We start from the raw sequence: 18,420 nt of genomic DNA, 5'->3' as shown, positions 1-18,420 counted from the left end.
GAGCTGTGAATTATTACTTATGTCAATTTCCCAGAATGATATCTTTAATCCTGTACTTGTGATTGCAATGTTTTAACACACACACACTTGAGACAACACACAAGCATGAGACAATCCTGTAATAAGATTGTTATAAAAAAATGTTTGGGGTGTTGTGCTGATCTCACTGAGCAGATTTTCTACATTGCAAGATTTTCTACGTTGCACAGGCTCAATTGCTGGCATAAATCATCCTCTAATTTGTTGATGGTGGGGTTGGGAAGAGAGGGCAAATTTCTTTCCAAGTGCAAAGCAATGTACAAATTGACAATTATGTTCCTAAATTATCTGAGTCAACATTTTTTAAGAAAGATTCTATCTGTGGTGCTCTTCCAAACATTGTTAATATAAATTCTAACTGCATAACTGGTAAGAAGCACAACTGAGGTCACTAGAAGTATCTGCTGAGTCAAAAGTATTAAATCAAGTCCTTGTCTGCTAAGTGGTAACTTGCAGAAATTGCTGTTAGAAATAAGAACCTCATTTTAGCAAACTGTGTACACCACACAGAACTAAACATGTTAAAGTAGGCATGTATATGTATACAAAGATACACTTTTTTATTATTAATAAAGCTACAAACATAGAGAAGCTGAGTTTTATGGGTGAATTCTGTAGATGTAAGTTATGATTCTTCTAAATACCCTCTGGCTGCTCAACAGCTTTTGGCTTCAGCTGCCAGAAAAATAAACTAAGTAGTCTTTTCTTTTTTTTTTTTTTTTTTTGTTGATAAAACAAGGTTTTTCCAAATCAATGACAATGCAAGTGGATTTCAAACCTATGAGGTTTCAAGTCCACAGAAGCAATCTAAATAAAGCAATGGGACATCACAAACCTCCACATCCTCCCAGTCCCTCTGAAAAAACCAACCAACTTTGAAGGCACTGTGAGAGGAAGGGACATAGAGATATTTTGACTTACTCTGCTCCTCCTAATTCCTGGAGGCACATGGAAGTGAATGAGGCACCCAGCTCTGTCTGCTAGAGTATCTAAATAACACCTTAAGCCAGACAGAAACGTGGATACAGCCAAGCATGTGCTGGAAACATAAGAAGCTGGAAGGACCAAGAACCAGAGCAGTATCTCAGATTTGTTTACAGTCATGTAGGAACTTGAGGTAAGAGAGAAACCTTGCACATAGAACTGCTCTGCAACATGCTCAGGATGCCTCTAAATGACAGCAGCTTTATCACTGTTAATTGAACTGCCTACCCACAATCCAATTTATTCTGCTCTTAAAGTCAAACTAATGTTTGTCTAATGGTTCATTTTAAACCCAGATGAAGAGCATATCCTTATTTAGCTTTAGCAAACATTACTGGGACAAATAAGTGAGACTAGCCTCCTAAAGCAGAACAACTCATGAAGGACTCCATGGCAAAGCTGTATCACCTGAAATCACACAGCACCAAGCGAGTTCCATTCCCCTGTTTAATGGAGTGTGTTCAGCTTACTTGTGCCTACAGATATGGAGTATTAACCAGACTAAAGTTAACAACAATATTTTTTTCTATTATCACACCTTTTTCAGAGCTGATTGCTAATCAAACTGACCAGCACCCATGCAGGTAATAAATTCAGGGTCAGTCAGAACTGCAACAATGCAAAGGATGATTCATAGATGCCACCAAAGAAAACAGCATTCTGTTTTCTGTCCAGGGCTAAGAAGCTGAAAATAAGCCAGCAGCTGATTGATTACTAGAGCCTGTGCTTTTCTCTGGAAAACTTGTTGTGACATGCAACTGCCAAGAGGCTACACTGAATCCAGGACTCTGAGAGATAGCAAGGAGAATACTTTTTTTCCTGCAGACTGTGTAGTTTTTACAGCTGCTATATTAATCTTGCACCCTAGGTTATCATGGTATCACTTATGTATTCCATGTGAGTACAAACTCCTTACACTTCTGGTAGCATTTATTTACAATTTATCTTGTAACAAACAACTAAAGCAGGGATGAAGGGAACCAAAACAAAAGAAGTCTTCTTGACTTGAGTCTTCCCTTGAGTCTTCTCAGACCCAACTGTGTCTAAAGGGTTTGTATTATCATGCAGAAGGTTCCAAAAAGGTTTGATGGTTCTCCTGTAGCATTCACAGGCTGAGTAATGAGCTTGTTTTCAATTCCCAGTTTAATTAACCACAGAAATTTCCAAGTCGTTGATTCAATTTTTTTTTTTTTTTTTTGTGAAGATGATTCTGCCAAGCCAAACATCTCATCTGCTGCTCTGGCTGAATTCCTACCAGTCTCATGTATCAGCAAGGTTTACCTGGTGAAGGCTACTGGGAAAGAAGTGGTTTTGTGGGTTTTTTTGAAATTTAATCTTCCTTTTGCCTCAGTAAGTTATATCATTCACTTAAGGAAAAACTGAAATGCATTTATCTGTGCAAAGCACTGTCTAGATTTCATTTCAAGTCCTGTTTCATAGATTATTTAATTAGGAATGCATCTGAATGGTTAAATCAATATTACTGCCATAGGCCAATGCTCCGTGAGCTTAGGTTTCATTACAGATTGTACATGTGCTGGATTCTTGTCTAATGACCATGAAACAGGGCACGTTCAATTATTCTCTTTGGGTTTCAGAAAGAAACAGGAAGTTTTGCTATAAACAATGCAGTCATAGAATAAATTTCACCACAGCAAGTTCATCTGAAAAATATGCATTCTTTACAACACAGCCAGGAATGGCATTATGGGAACCAACATCCTGCTGCACTCAGTTTTTTATTGTTTTTTACTTTGGGTTATTTTGTATTAATACTTAGGCAATATAAGAAAGAAACTGTTTTAGTTAATACTGGATGTTTTGTGATGAGCATTACTTCAAAGATGTGGATAGGGAATCAAAAGCAGCTGCTAGAAACCACAGGATAAATAACAAGTTTGCTAAATTTAGTTTATGTTATGAAATACATAGAGTGGAGGAAGAGTCAGCCATTGTAAATTTTTATCAGCTGGGAAAGAATTACTATAGAATATTTCACTCTCTACTTATAAAATAAAGGAAATATGACAGACATTGAAATTTTTAAAGGAATGTGTCAGCTAATCTACACTAAACTTTAAGACTAAAATACGTCTAATATTGGGGTACATTTCTGCTTTCAAATCCTTCTAGAAGTCCACAAAAACATCCAACTAAACTGTAGCACTAATGAAATGAGAATAACTATTATTCTCTGGCTTCCAACTGTGCCCAGAAGAAACACACCATTATTATTATTACTACGACACATTTTCAATTCTTCTACAAACAGGGTAATCTTTCAACTCTGGTATTGAATGAACATAGTGCTCTTGGACTATTAAAAACATTTTCTTAAAATAATCAATAATGATACAGTTCTTCACTAAAAGAACAAGAAATTACTTTACTCAGCTATTCATTTAATCTCAGCTAATTCCATTATACTTAGTGCCAAGTTTTCACTTATTTTTTTAATTTTCACATAGGAAAGAAGATATTTCAAAACATAACAATGGCAGTCTGCAATTACATATTGGATTAGGTTTTCCCTAGGTTCTAGACTCTAAAAATTTCAAGTATTAGGTCACAGCAGATATTCTGTAAAGCACTTTACATCAAATGGGAAACAAAATGTATTTTTGAAAGACTGAGGTTGCCAAAAAATAATTAAATACATGTTTAAAAACAAACAGTGCCAAGTAGCTGACACCTCAAATCTGACCCAACTAAAAACTGAATGATTATTCCATCAGTTTTTAAAATCTTGCCAATAAATGGGCTTACAGAATTATGGATGTACATTCCAGCATCCTTGTGCACATCTGTTCTGACGGAGCAGGCCAGCAGAGGGAGCAGAAGTTAATAAACCTTTTCCTAGAACAAGGCTGAGACTCACCCATGCTGTATCAAACATGAAAGGAAATGAAAGGAACACCATATTGCTTATCCCATTTGAAAAGAAAAATGTGGTGGAGAAAAAGAAATTCTATGACATGTTTTTGGCTGTTTTTTTTTTTTTTTTTCGTTTCAAAGCAGATGAAAACTCCAAACACACAAAAGAGTGCCTCAAGCTCACCTTTTGCAAAAACACATGGATTTCTATAGGACAGAAAAATGAACCTTTGGCAGGAACAGCAAAACATTTTCTCAAGTTGCTCTCTATGACACTGATCCATTGTTTGTAGGCACTTCTTCATGCACTTCTGTTTCTTGCTGTAAATCTCTTACCTGCAGGTTAATCTCTGCTTCATAGAAAGTCAGGCAGGAGCAGTAGTGCCTCTCTGAGTCGATGTCAGTCAAAACCACCACGAAGAACGTTGGCTGTTTCCTCTCCTTGGAAAGCTGCCATCCTCCAGGCTGGCAAAACTAAGGGAGCAAACAGACACAGGTAAGCAGTTGTTTTCAGAAATGTGAAAAATATTTCAGCATTATCAAGGATCGTTTTGTTTAAAGTGAACATATGCAAGGCTGCAAAATTTGAAGAAAATGAGGAAAACCCAATGTGTCTTGAACTTGGTAAGACTGTGATAAATTTAGCTCTATAAACATCAAGGGAGAGAATAAACACTATAAAAAGAAAATGTATTCCTTTAAATACAGTCAGCATTCAAGAGCATCTTTGCGGTATTGAACAGGAAATAACATGTGTGTTGTTCACAGGAAATAACACGTGTGAATAAATTCACACATGAAGCAGATTTCATTTGGATAAAAGGTTAGAATCTGAAGCTAAAATTCTTGTGTCTTAAAACACCTCTACATTTTTAATTTCTTCACTTATTTCACCAATAATTTATCTAATCAAACATAGATATGTATCACTTGCACCTACTTGAAAAATGGGAAGTGAGTTCAATACTCACTCCTGAAATAATATTATAGAACATTATTTCTCACCTATTTATTCATTACTTTTGTAAACATTTGAAATTTTACATGCACAAGCAGCATGAACTGAGAACTATAGCTCAACAGCAAAGTGGAAATTGTGAGGTCTTTTTTTCCTTTTTAAATAAATACTCTTTAATGCAAGAGGGTGCTGAAATTCAGGGATCAGTTTGCTGAAGATACCTGAGATGACCTTTATGGAATACTGTACCCCTCCTTTCTTTTACTGAAGGCTAAAGTCACATTCACAAAAAAACACAAGTACGTTCCTAGCAAAATTATAAACCTAGAATTTAGACCACAAAAGCAATAACCCCTGTATGCATTAGGAGTAATAACAATAACAAAATCCCACAATAAATTCCTAGAATTGTTAAACGATGCAGATACCAAAGGAACCAAACAGATAGGTCAAAATCTCAAGTTTCCAGAATTGCTTAATTCCTCTAGACAGATGTTAAAGACTGAAAGAGCATGAAGAATAAGTTGTAAACAAACATTTTCTACAGATTCATCTTTAGAACCTCTACTATAAAACCTGGGTAGTCTTAGGTGAACACCAGTTAAAACTCAGCCTCTGATATAAAGTTTCTTTTATGATCCTGGGAAAATCTTCAAAACCAAAGTCTTCTCATGTTACATTCTTCAAATTCTAGATAGTCAGTTTAACACTTGTGAGTCTGTATCCTTAGAAGTGCTAAGCACTCCCTTCTACATCTGAGAATAACTGCTCTGAACATCAAAAAGTACTCTGTGAAAAGACATCCTAGTCATTCCAACTTAAGCATCTAGTATTAGTCCATGATTTGGATAATACTGGCCTAATCTCCTTTTGTTTTTCATCCCACGTCAGTTAAAAATAAGAAGATACTGCTATTAATCTTGCAGGACTGCTATAAAGATAATGTAATATGGCCAATATATACAGACATTATAACAAAAACATCATTAAAAACTTTGACAATAAAAAAATCATTAAGAGTTCTCTATGAATTGCAGAGTTTGAGGGGTGTCTGTGTAATAAATGAAGCCTGGAATCCACGGTTCAACAAGATAACCCCCAAAACTGCAAACTGCTCTTTGCTCAACAAATATGAGTTAAAATGCAAAGAATGCAGCAAGGGCCTAATAATAAATAGAACCTTTCCATGCTATGCCATTAAAACCAAATTATTCATACAAGGTAGGTCAAATTAAAGCTGTTCATGCAGCTCAGGCTTCTTAAGGTCCAAACACTCGAGTTTACAATCTCAGCACTCCTTCAGATCTGCCCAGTCTCCCAGTTCTGACAGGAGCTCCTTGCTGGTGCCACTGCCTTTCAGCTCTGCAGGTGATGCCCATCTCACACCTGGAAACAACAATCTCTCAGCTTTTTGAGAGTCTGGAGTTCCTGGACAAAGCCCCACTCAGCCTATTCCAAACCCTACCCTACTAAAGGCACAGAAGCGCTTTGGTATTGTTTGAAAACAATTCTTTTTATTGGAAAAATGCATTATTAGCATGTCTGCTGCATAAAATTTATACCAACATCTGTCCTGTAAACTGGGAAAAGCAAAGGGAAGCCCTACAGCTAAACTTTTAACTGCCAGAGGAGACTTTGGATCTGGGCAGGCTGCTGTCAATAGCAACCTCTCAATCTAGGCATGTCTAAAACCTACTCATGTCACAGGTGAGAATTCTCCCCAATTTCAAAGTGATCTTGTGCACAAAATATGCCTCAGGCTTTAGCTTTTATGTTTTTCAGGTTCTGTACTACTTTGGTGTGTAGTTCATATTAGGGGATGGCGAGCTCTCTTCACAGAGTAAGGAGACAAAAGTTGCTTCTCTAGCTGGGGACCAAGGACAAACGATCCAATTTCAGGCCCAAGAGCACAAACAACGTGGACTGGAGAGAGAAAAACAAGAAGGATGGGACTTCATGAGCTGAAGCTATAATTGGACAATGAACTCCAATGTGCAAATGGAGCAGAACTTATAAAAGTGAGAGCCCCCACGAGCGGTCGTCCATTTTTGTGACCATTTTGGGTTCATCTTGGGTGCAGCCCTGGCTGGGCTCTTGTGCTGCCCAAGGTGGATCCATTGAGGCCTTCTAATAAATACCTGCTTTATTCTTTAGCTCCATCTAGCCTCTGTCCTAGGTCAGCCTTCATCAGGCATCAAAGCATGTTTTCTAGATTTAACTATTTTACTAGAAAACAACAATTAGTGACTGCTGAGGAAAACAGCTGAAGTAGAGTACATCCACTGGCTACACAGAGAGTCTGTGTTTTCAAATAAACTAGAAGGAATTTATAAATAAAGAGATTGAGGATAAAGACAACAGGCTCCCCCAAGAGATTAAACAATGACTGTTTCTCAGTTTCCTTAAAATAAGGTAATAAATATTAGCGCAATATTTGAAATGCAAGCAACATTGAGAAGAACTTTCCAAACTAGTATAAATACAAGTTACCCTCCAGGATGATTACCAGCACTCTCTGGCTACTAAGAACAGGAAAATGTTTCCTTACCAAACCAGATGCTTTACCAAAACAGACAAAAGCACCACTGTGAATATAATCCAAAGGACATGTGGCTTCTCCAGTAAACAAGAAAAACCCCAATAGTTTAAGAACCAACATGCTTCCACATTGTTTCACTTATTTGCCGGAATTCTTGGAAGCAGACTACAAATCCTATAGAAAACAGTGACAAGAAGAATGAAGCAGAATGTCCAACTTAAAATTTATAAGAACAAGCCCCTAATGCTGGATGAGTGCTTCAAACAGACTCCGTGTTACACCTGATTGCCTTCTAAAATGTGCTGCAGATATGCAGAGATTGCACCGAAGAATATACAACACATCTGATACTGCAGGTGCTGAAATTACACTTTATGCATTATCTGAAACTGCAGGTGCCCACTGAAGCAAAGAACTTTCTCTTAATTATTCCTACAAATGCTTTCAGACTAAACCAGAAATCAGACAGATTTAAAAATGACGCATGGTGTTTTAAACCAGTGTAACTGGGTTTGTTACCTTTAAAAAATTTGTATGTCATCACCACAAGCCTTCTTGCTAAAGTCTAGACATGATTAATCAGTTTAAAAGTGACATTTCTTTCTTCTTATTTTTATAAGCTAAACACATCATCTTTGCTTGATTCATAGATTTGCTCCCTCACTCTAAGCTAGAGTCACAGCTGTACTGCTACTGCCTGCCTTGTCCCTCTCTATTGAAATGAATCATTTGCATAAATCAGCATATCCCCTAGATACACTGTACACAGCTTTGGTGTCCAGAATCCTAGCACATCCTGAATGGGAAGGGACAGGTCGTGGAGTAGGTCCTCCCGAGTGCCCTCACTTGAAAAAGGACTTTGAGATGCTGGAGTTTATCCAAAGATGGGCTTAAACACCCAGTGGTTTGAGGCCATGAAAACTTCCCCAAGGAGCACTTAAAAGTCTGTTGAAAAATTGAAGAAAATGCTGAAATTGTCACAATTTCTATTAAAGCACTGGAAGATTTGGAATTCCTAGGAAGAAGGTTTACTGGTTACTGTGAATATGAAGATTAAATATCATGATAATGAACAGTAATTCCGAAGTGTTCAAGTTTTATTAAAGAAAAATGTTAGTCCTTTGTATATTTACCATGGCAAAACTATAATGTCCGTATCTCAGAAATTTGATCAGAAATGACCCAGCTGCTGAATTGCACATTAGAAATTCATCATTTTCTTCTGGCCTTGCAGCCTGAGCACAACCACATCCACAACAAAAACTCGAACCAATATTCTAGTTGGGTCTGTGCAGCCACAGACTGCTCTCTCTGCACTTTACATTGTTTTCTGTATCAATGATCTGGTCAGCTTTCCATCAGAAATCCACCACCTCCAATGACATGACTGAGGGAGAAAGGGAAAAAAGCTTGTTCAGAAAGTTTGCAACATGAAACATTCTTTGCAAGTCATCCTTTGAAAGAAAGCATTTTGTGAAGGGTTTACACAGAGCAGTAGACAAGCTCTGTGACAGAATCCTGCACTTGAATAATTATATTTAAGATATTTTCTCACACTGTATTTTTTCTTCAAAATATATTTGTGCACTTGTTCCTCATCAAATAAAATCCAAAGCTATCTAGGATGCACATAAAATAGAAAACACTTGAACCCCATTGACAAAACTTGAATTACAAGATCCCCAAATTATTTTAAAATTTAAAACATCTGACAGAGATATACACTTTCCTTTCTAATTCAACTTTTTCACCAAACATTGAATTCTCCCTTGCATCACTCTGGGCACAAAGATTCATTTTATTAAGGCTGCTTCTGTAGGCTCTCACTATTCAAGTAACTGCGCTTTGTTTTTAACCTGTATCATCATCATCTTTCCTGCAAACCTCTCTAAAAATAAAGAACCATGTTCTGGACATTATGTAAAGGAAGTTTGTTCCATCTGGACTTGCATGACCTAGCACCAGCTGCTGAGTATTTCACCATTCCTCCATTCACTTATGTATGGAATTTTGGCAAAGGGAATTTTCTTTCTCAGATGCATACCTCTACTTGAAACAAAACAATTACAATGCTCACTGGCATGATAAAAAAAAAAAAAAAAAACCAACAATGTTATGAAGCTGTAAATATGAAGAAACACTTGGAGCTTTTGGATATATCTGGATGTAAACAGAACACAAAATATAGACTGAATTTTGTAACAGCTTCTTGCCTTGTATCTAAGAAACCATGTATTTATTCTTGTCCTGGTCTAAAATAAAACCAGAGTACTTAAAATACACTCCAAATTATTTCCAGGAAAAAGTCAATTTGCAATGTTGCAGAATATTCTGGTGATCAGCTCTAAACAATTAAACTCACTCACAAACAAAACAATAGCTTTTAATCCTAAAGCTCTAAAGAAATAAGAAATAAAGGCATTTTTAAAATTTCTACCTTGGAATGAACTGAAATGCAGCATTCTCCAAGAGAAACCTTTACATAATCACCTTGAGGCACCTGTGGACTGTGCTGCCTGTGAATTATATATATTACAGGTGAATAATCCTTCCCTCTCTGCCTGGCACAGACTGCCCAGGTGCTGAGGACATTTCCACCTCAGCTCCTCACTCAAACCCTTAAAGCCACATAAAAACAGACACTAAGAAACATTTCCCTGCAGAGAGAAGATCCACAACCACATTCCTGAGCTTCCCAAGGCTGAAAGCTGCTGAAGGATCTCTCAGTGGCACTAATCCTGCACAAGGGACAGAGCAGGAATTCTCTCATTGGAGCTGCACATTAAAGTGATCCCAAATAACCAGCTGCTCAAGCTTGTCACAGAGACCCTGCAGCAAAGTTCCACAAAGCCAGAAAACTTAAAATATGCAGGAACATCTCAATTAAAACCAGTCCGTTCATCCTCCAAAGTCAAAGACAGAAAAGTCTTTTTCTGAAATTTGACTCCCTCGCACACCAGTAAATATATAATCCTGGGTGCACATCTACACATGCACTTGGAAAAAAAAAAATCAGTTTCAAGTTCATTTGCCTTTTAAAAACCTCATAACCTTGTGCAATTTTAAACACCTTTCCTCAAGGAGCTGCTATAATAAAAAGTCAAATTTGTAAAAAGCATTTGTGCAGCAACTGTACTCCTAGTTTATCTTCTGGAAAAAAAAAAAAACCAAACCAAAACTGAACTGGCTTTTAGAAAGAAAACTACACCCACTGGGAAAACAGTTCCTTCTTGTGTTTTCAGAACACTTAGTATCGCCATTCCAGTGGCTTATTTAAAACAACAACAACAAAAAGCTGTCAAATACTCTTCTGACCATTTCTGAACAAAACCAGGCTAGACTACAGAAATGGTGATTTATGACTAAGTACTGCAAGCTAATGCCTTTATTTCAGAAATAGTACAGGATTAATAATGGCACTGAATGGGGTTTTCTTCACAAAACAAACTTCCAACGTCTCTATTCTAATGAAGTTTAGTAAGAATGTGGAAATGGCAGGCTTGTGCAAATAATTTTTTTTTAACCTATTTAAACAGTGGTCCATCCTGTTGTTTCCAGCCAAGTGTTATCAAGATGATCTTACGGAAATTTAAAAATTCTCAGACTCTTGGATGCAGAATCTTTTCTTACCACACCCACCCACAGTAAAACCCAACACTGCTCTGGGCTACTTCAGGTAAAGTGAGCAAGATAGCTGTGGACAACAAGCAGGAATTCTCAGATGTACATCAGTATGGCAACCCAAATATCCATACATTTGGTGCCTGAAGCACATGCTTTACACCAGAGATTTCTAGGTACTTTTTTTTTAAACATACATTTTAAAGGTCATCAAACAGTTAAGAAGACATAAATTTAAACTTGGGTCTTACACCTGAAATTCAGGAACACAGGGCCTGCCTTCAGAATTCCTTTTACAAAGCAATCTTTGTTGGTCAGCACAGGTCAAAGGAATAAGAGAAGTCTGGAAATTAATTGTTCAACATGAAAGCAGAAAAGACAATTACATTGGAGCAATAAATCCAAGACATGACTTTAGAAATTTATACTTCAGGTTAGTGAATACAGCATAATACAGTTCTAGTGTGCACTGTGTTTGTTATAGACAAAAAGACGGTATGGAAGGAAAATTTCTGATATTTAGACTACTTAAAGAAGGACTATGAAAGGATAACACTATCAAAGAAACTGATTCCTTGTATTAAATGCTTGTGTTTTAATTTTCATCACCAAGTAGATAAAGAAGCATCTCTGTCCTTCTTAACGTTTTCAACAACCATTTCTCAGGAATGGTTTTGAAAATGCATTGTGATGCTATGCTAATGGTTAAGTTGTTTCAGAAGGGTTTTTTGCTTGCTTTTTTGTTTTGGGGCTTGGTTTTACTCCTATTTTTAATGATCCCTGACCTTTTAAAAGATCAGTAGCCATCTGAGGTAGACAAGCCTAGAAATACAGTTTCTATTTAGAAACATAATTGAGCATTTTATGCACAATTATCAGTGAAGTATGAAATATTAACCTTGCCTATTGCACTCTTTCTGCTCCTCTTCTCTCTCTCTCCCTCCTTCTTTCTTTTTCTCTTCTGGCAGTGGCCATAAACATTTCTCAGCCTTCAGTGACTTCCCAATTCATTTGCTAGATAAACTACAAATTAGCTTTAAAATACATACAGCATGTGCAATTATTGCATTGGTTGAGTGTCCAAAAAAAAAAATAGCAGGGTAATTAACATACATCACTCAACAATTACAACTGGCACACAGTAAGGAATTTACATGAATTTTGATTTACGTTAATGATTAATACTACTCCAGATAACTCAGGTCAATGTTCTATAAAATACTACCATAATACACAGTGTCCTCATTATCTCATTTTTATCACTCACACCTGCACAATCAGACATTAAACCACACTGATAATACCATGCTACAGTCTGGAGATAGGCTGCTGCTCTCTAGCAATTGTAAGAAAGCACAAGCAGCTTTGTGCTAATATATGTTAGGATTTTTGTATCCATCATCTTCTAACTCCTTAGAATAATATGCCAGAGATGGGTTCAAGTCCCAACACTCAGAAAAAAAGCACGTGGGAGTTGGGGGCAGTGTGTGTAAGCACATGGCAATGCAGGGTACACTGGAAAGAGCACTGATGTGACCTGACAGAGAGCCAGGCACCGAAAGGCCTGGGACTGCTGCAGCAAAATAGACTTAAGAGACTCAAAAGAGATATCAACAGCCTCAAGATGACAGAATACAGAACAGGAAGTCTTGAAACAGGCAAATTAATTTGATGTCAGAATTTGCTCTTAAAATAGCAGAAATTCAACTGGAACATACACTTGTGGAGCAAACCACAAAAAGGGTAATGCATGTCTTAAACTCCCTTAAAAAAAGTGCTCAGTGCAAAGTCATGAGCAATTTCTTTTTGAAATATATCCCTTCATGATGCAACTGGGGGAGTTTAAAAGGGTTGGCACTGGCCTAAGCCAGCAGGAGCCCTGTAGCCATGTCAGTGGTGGAAGGTCTGAAGGGAGGGCACTCCTAAAACCTCCACCTTGTCACACGCAGCCATTCCCAGCAGCACCAGCCCTGACACTGCCTGCTCCATCAGCCTCAGATCCTCAGAGATGCAAAGGACAGACAGAACTACAGCAGATCCCTGCACCAAAAGCTTGACTCAGCCAGGAGAAGTTAAATTAAAAATAAACAAAGGAAACTATAGAAAGGGCAGTACATTGCTGGTCTGTTAATTTTGGGAATTTAACAATACTTCTTATATGAGTCATATTATTGTTTCCCACTTAAGGTCACAATTGATTTCCCCTTTTGCAGGTGTGAGTTTCTACAAGGAAACAGAAGAGTAAGTACATAAACATAGAAAAATTAAATGTGACTAAAAATCTCACAAAGCAACATCTTATATAAGTGAAAGACTAGGCTGGGAGCTAAAATGAAAATACCAAACAACTGGATTGCAATATGAACATGTTCCACCAATGAAGTTCTGTACACTGGTTGCTACTACTGAATTCAGCATTTCCACAGTGCTAATTAAGAAAAATAAGGAATGTATTTCCTGTCAGCATTCTCACCAGGAACACAGTAAAATAAGTAGCATGAAAAGACAGCTGAAAAGTTTGGTGCTTTCCACTGAGTTTCAGTTTCCTGTGAAGAGAACTGGGATCAACAACATGAGACATACTTGTCCTCTCTTCCCACAGCACTGGAGCCTGTATTGTTGTCATATAAGTGGGCATTAGTGCTGGCCTGCACTACAGGATATCTCTCAGGGCTGTGGTAAGAGAGCGTGTCTGCCAAAAGCCCCAAGTAAACAAAAAGGCTTTGTGCCACTGCAGATGCTTCCATGTGCACAGCTGGCATGCCAGGAAACAGCTACTTGGAGCAAGAGACTATTTCCTCCAGGTAGGCTTGCTGAATTTAGCAGTTTCTGCACTATGAGATTCCAAAACTCATCAGAATGAAGCTTGAGAGAGGTTTGGCACTGAGGAAGTTTGTGCTTCTAAGCTCCTATCTATTCATGGCAGCCCCTTTTCCTCCCTTCTGGCAGCTCTCCAGTGCACTCCACGTTTGGACAACATGCTAAACTGGAGCTTTGCACAATCACCACAGGGCTGCAGCTTGCATGTTCTCTGTTCTCCACCACATGGCAATTCAAACAGAGCACCACAAGCTTTTATGGGGGAGCAGACTTCTGCTGCAAGATGTTACTGGAACAAAAAAAAAAAAAAATTAGAAGAGAGAATGTGAGCACCTCTGATAAAAGTCAGTATTTTCAAGCAAACTGGCTCAAGTAACTTGCATGCAGCAGAAAAGAACTGAGGAGTTCTTCACCACTAAAATCAGTATTCCAAAAGGAGGAATTCCCAGAGGCCCAGACACCAAAGACATACTTTTTATGCTTTAAGAGGGTAAAAAAGAATGTCCTTAGGAAATTACTGACTAGTTCAGTACAACAGGTAAGAGCAGAAGGTAATTTAAAGCTGCATCAGAGCCAAAATCAAGATACAAACAGAATGATGACTGATACGTTTCTGCAAAAAGCAAGGCATTAAAATGTTTGGTTTTTTTTTCCCAGGGTAGGGTAGTAGCAATACAATGCAGCTAATAAATACAATCATAATCACATAAGTATACCTGGATTTTCTTCTTTCTTAAAAGTGATTTGATGCTTTGTGGCAATTATGTTTTAAAAACACATTTCATAGAGTAAAGACAAGGCTGCTGAGGAACTGGAAAAGATGACCCATCTTTGTTACCAGTGACACTCATCAGTGAAGGCACCTCTAGTGAAGAAGCATTATCTAATACCCAACCCTGGTCCCAGCTAAAAAGCCTCATCCTGTCCCATGTTTCCTAACTGGGTAGGCACAGACCTGCCAAAAAAATCACTTTGGAACATGGTGTAGAGAATTCAAAGAGAGTTTTCCAAGTAAGACAAAAAAAGCCCCAACACTTGTGCTGGAAAACAAGTGTCATATCATGAGTTTACAAGAGCTCAGCTTTGGGAGTTTACTGCAAAGAGTTGAGAAACACATTATAGAGTGGTTATTTGTAGATAAGGTGTTTGCTAGTAACAGGATTTCAGGTAAGTGTTCAGAATTCATTATAATAAAAATTCAAATCTCTAAATAAGATCTCATACTCTAGTCAGTATGGGGATGGAAAATAGAGTCAGGTTGTCAGGGTAAGTGTTATGCTCTCTTCAGCTGGAGCTGGAGTCCTTCAAGTAAAACTGAACAGCTTTTGGAAGAAATTATTTTGTCCGTGTCTGTCAGCACAAGTCAGTTCAGACCCATGTGGGACCTGAAGATCTGTACATGAAACCTCTTGTTCTGAAATCAGGGGCTGAACGTGCTCCTATCATTTGAAGCTTTCCATTATTATACAGCTATAATCAGATCTCATACTTCAGAGCTTCAACCACTCAAGCATAGAGATTTAGACAGCACTTCCACCTGGATACCTAATTGGACATCTGAGTTTCTGCAAGAGAGCCAGTGGCAACCATCCAGCACTTCATGGGGCTGGCAGGTACTTACAGAGGAGTCTGCCTGGCCTGTCTTGCTTATGTGACTATAAACTGCATGCCAAATCAAGGGCTGAGATGGAATTTTCTACCAAATCAAGCTGAGAGGGATTCAGGGATTTATTTTACTTGTTTGTTTTCCTTTGTAGCATATGGCACATTAGCATCATCAGTGTAATCAATTCCCTTAAGCTCAGGAGATGCTCTGGTTTCATCCTAATCTCAAGAACACTATCAAATTGGACAGGACTGAAACTAGCTGGAATAACTAGAATTGCTGGACGTTGTATCACAAATCAGTGGTGCTAATTAATAGACTCTGGTCAGACTAAATAAGCTGATGTATCACATATGGTCTCCTCCGTGAAGCCAAAAAGAGGGGGAATTTTTTTTTTTTAATAAACTGAAATGTTTTAAAAAGAAAGCAAACTTCATTGCTTGTGTGCAACATATCCAAAACATTTTATCATTTCATACCATAAAATTTAGTTCTTGGAAAGATTTGAGTAGGATTGTATATGAAGGAATAAATATTTTTCAAGTGGATTGGTAGGGATTAGATAATTCTATCTTGCCTTCATAATTTAATGCAAAATAATTGGTCAAATTATACTTGCAAAAGGGTTTACTGCTTATAAACACCACTTATTGGTAATTAATTAAAGCAATGCCATGTTAAGGGAATTGAAAAATGTAAGCTGGTAACTTCACTGCTCAGAAAAACCATGCATTTCCCCCTCTGTCCCAAGTGGGTTAACAAGTGCAGACAAAATAGAAGCACTGCACTTCAGCTGCATGAAAGTGCCCTCTGCAGGGACAGGTTGCCCAGAAAGGGCCTTCTCTTTACTTCTTTATTGGTGGAAGAATTCCAGTCCCTCATATCCAAAGGGCACTGGGCTGCCCTTATTGTTCTTTGAAACTAAACATTACTGAACATCAACAATTACAGATGCCCTCATAAAATACAAGGAGCAGAAACAGAAACCACATCTTTATCATCTAAATAGCACAAGAGGTGGGGAAAATACATTCTTGTTATGATTATGCATGTCAAATTATTACGAAATAATTGCTACACAATAGAAGATGCTATTGAATAGTAGGAATTAATACATGGAAAATTACAGTGTAAATATCACGATCTCATTGAAAAAAAAATTAAATAACATGTTTCCCTCCTCAAATTAATCAAATGTTAGTGGTACTCTTATATATAAAAATAGAAACACCAGTCAACCATGGGGGGTTCCCTTCTATTGTCCCACAAGCATACAGAGGAAATAGAAATATTTCAAGCCATCTGTAATGTCTTACATACTTTGAATAAAATAAAGAGCCAAAACACTTAACAGTACTGAATTTTATTCCAAATTATACCCAAGAGGAAGCCATCTGCAGGAAAAATAAAAAGTAAAACAAGAAAAAAAACCCCAGTCTTTTGCCTTGGACATTACTTGTGCAATACAGCTATCCAAAAGGACAGCATGTTCTTTTAAAAGAATGACTACTTATTCCTTCATGATACAGGCAACATAAAAATCACCTGAAAACGTTTGGGATTTTTCTTAGCTACTAAAAATAAATTCTACACTGGTTCAGGGAAACACTGAACTACTTTTGGCTCTTTTATTGTTCTCCTAATCTAAAATAAAATATTAATATATTGGCAAAAGCCATCTTTAGAAGACTCTGAAACTGTCTGAAGTAACCCAGAGCCAAGCAAACCACTGCTGCTTGAAAAGAGAGTGAAACCCAAGGAACAAAATGCATTAGGAGTTCAACATTGACACCTACAAGGCCACGAGAAGTTTGAAGCCTTTGCTTTAAACAACAGAAAATGCCTGGTAACATTCCAGTAGAAGAATAATAACATACAGCTTAGCAATACACTCCCAGTAACACTAAAATTCAAGCTAGTAAAACTAAAATTTATCAGGTTTATCAGGAAGGCTGGAAGTCTGAGACACAGACAGTAGGATGGCGAGCACGGCATAAGCGCCGACGATGACAACATCTCAGACATGATGGTCTTGTCTGAGCAGCAAGGACTGCAGAGCTGCCTACAAATATTAGCACAGTCATTCATTTGTCTCAGGAGAAATGATACAAGATGAGCAGAAATACCCTACTGCAGGCAGCACTTCCTGGTGCATCAGTGTTTCCTACATTCCCGAGTCTCCCAAATATGAAACAGATCATACGAAAGAAAAATAATACGAAAAGTATTCGCTGTAAACTCCAAACAAATTAAGTGAAAATTTGAAAATAACTATGTAGTACTGGAAAAACATTAAAAGAATAATAGATGAGCTTTGACAAAGTGTGTATGGGTTACATTAGAAAAAAAAAAAAAAAAACAAAAACAAGCAAACACCCCCCCACACTTCTCAACAGTTGCATACCAGGAAACATGTGTTGACCTACGACACTTGAACAGCAAACAACAATGTCCTACACACAACCTCCAGCAGCACAGAAAAGAAGGAAATTTTCAGAGTAACTGGGGACTCAAAGACCCTGTAAAACATTACAAAATTTTCCTGCTATTTCTATTTTTCCTAGTCAACGCCATGCGACTTAAGAAACTCCTTCTTTTTCTTACAAGAAGGTGCAGCAGGCAGCAGATACTTTATCAAACAGCTTTGGCCCACACAGATCAACTCAGAGTAGATTGCCAGAATGATTTTTTGATTATGCACAGATTTGCACCAAAATAGAAACCAACAGACTGTTCTTCACAAAAGAGTATTTCCTAACCCCCAGGTATTTAGGATACTATGTCCTTAAAAATCTCAGCTGCTACAGCTTGAAAACACTGGTGTAGAGCTCAAGTCATAAACATAGGCCTACATGTTCCTGCAATGGTCAGAAAGTCACTGCACTTCATTTTGCAAACTATATTTCACCCAGAACGAAAAGAATTCTTCATGTAAAGCCAGAACTATGTGTTAGCTTCTTTTTAATTGAGCTCAATTCT

General features: G+C 37.6%; 1 protein-coding gene across 1 annotated transcript in view; it reads right to left on the bottom strand.

Annotated features, from left to right (window-relative positions):
• The window catches only part of SBF2 (SET binding factor 2), a 232,692-nt gene that overhangs the window by 129,209 nt on the left and 85,063 nt on the right, over nt 1-18,420 (bottom strand). Inside the window, 1 exon segment of the mRNA XM_053980067.1 lies at nt 4,234-4,371. Coding sequence (XP_053836042.1) covers nt 4,234-4,371 — 138 coding nt within the window.

Source organism: Vidua macroura, chromosome 6 (assembly GCF_024509145.1).
Source record: "Vidua macroura isolate BioBank_ID:100142 chromosome 6, ASM2450914v1, whole genome shotgun sequence".
Classification (NCBI taxonomy): Eukaryota; Metazoa; Chordata; class Aves; order Passeriformes; family Viduidae; genus Vidua; species Vidua macroura.
Note: the sequence above shows the minus strand (reverse complement) of the source record. Positions and strands in the feature narration are given on the sequence as shown.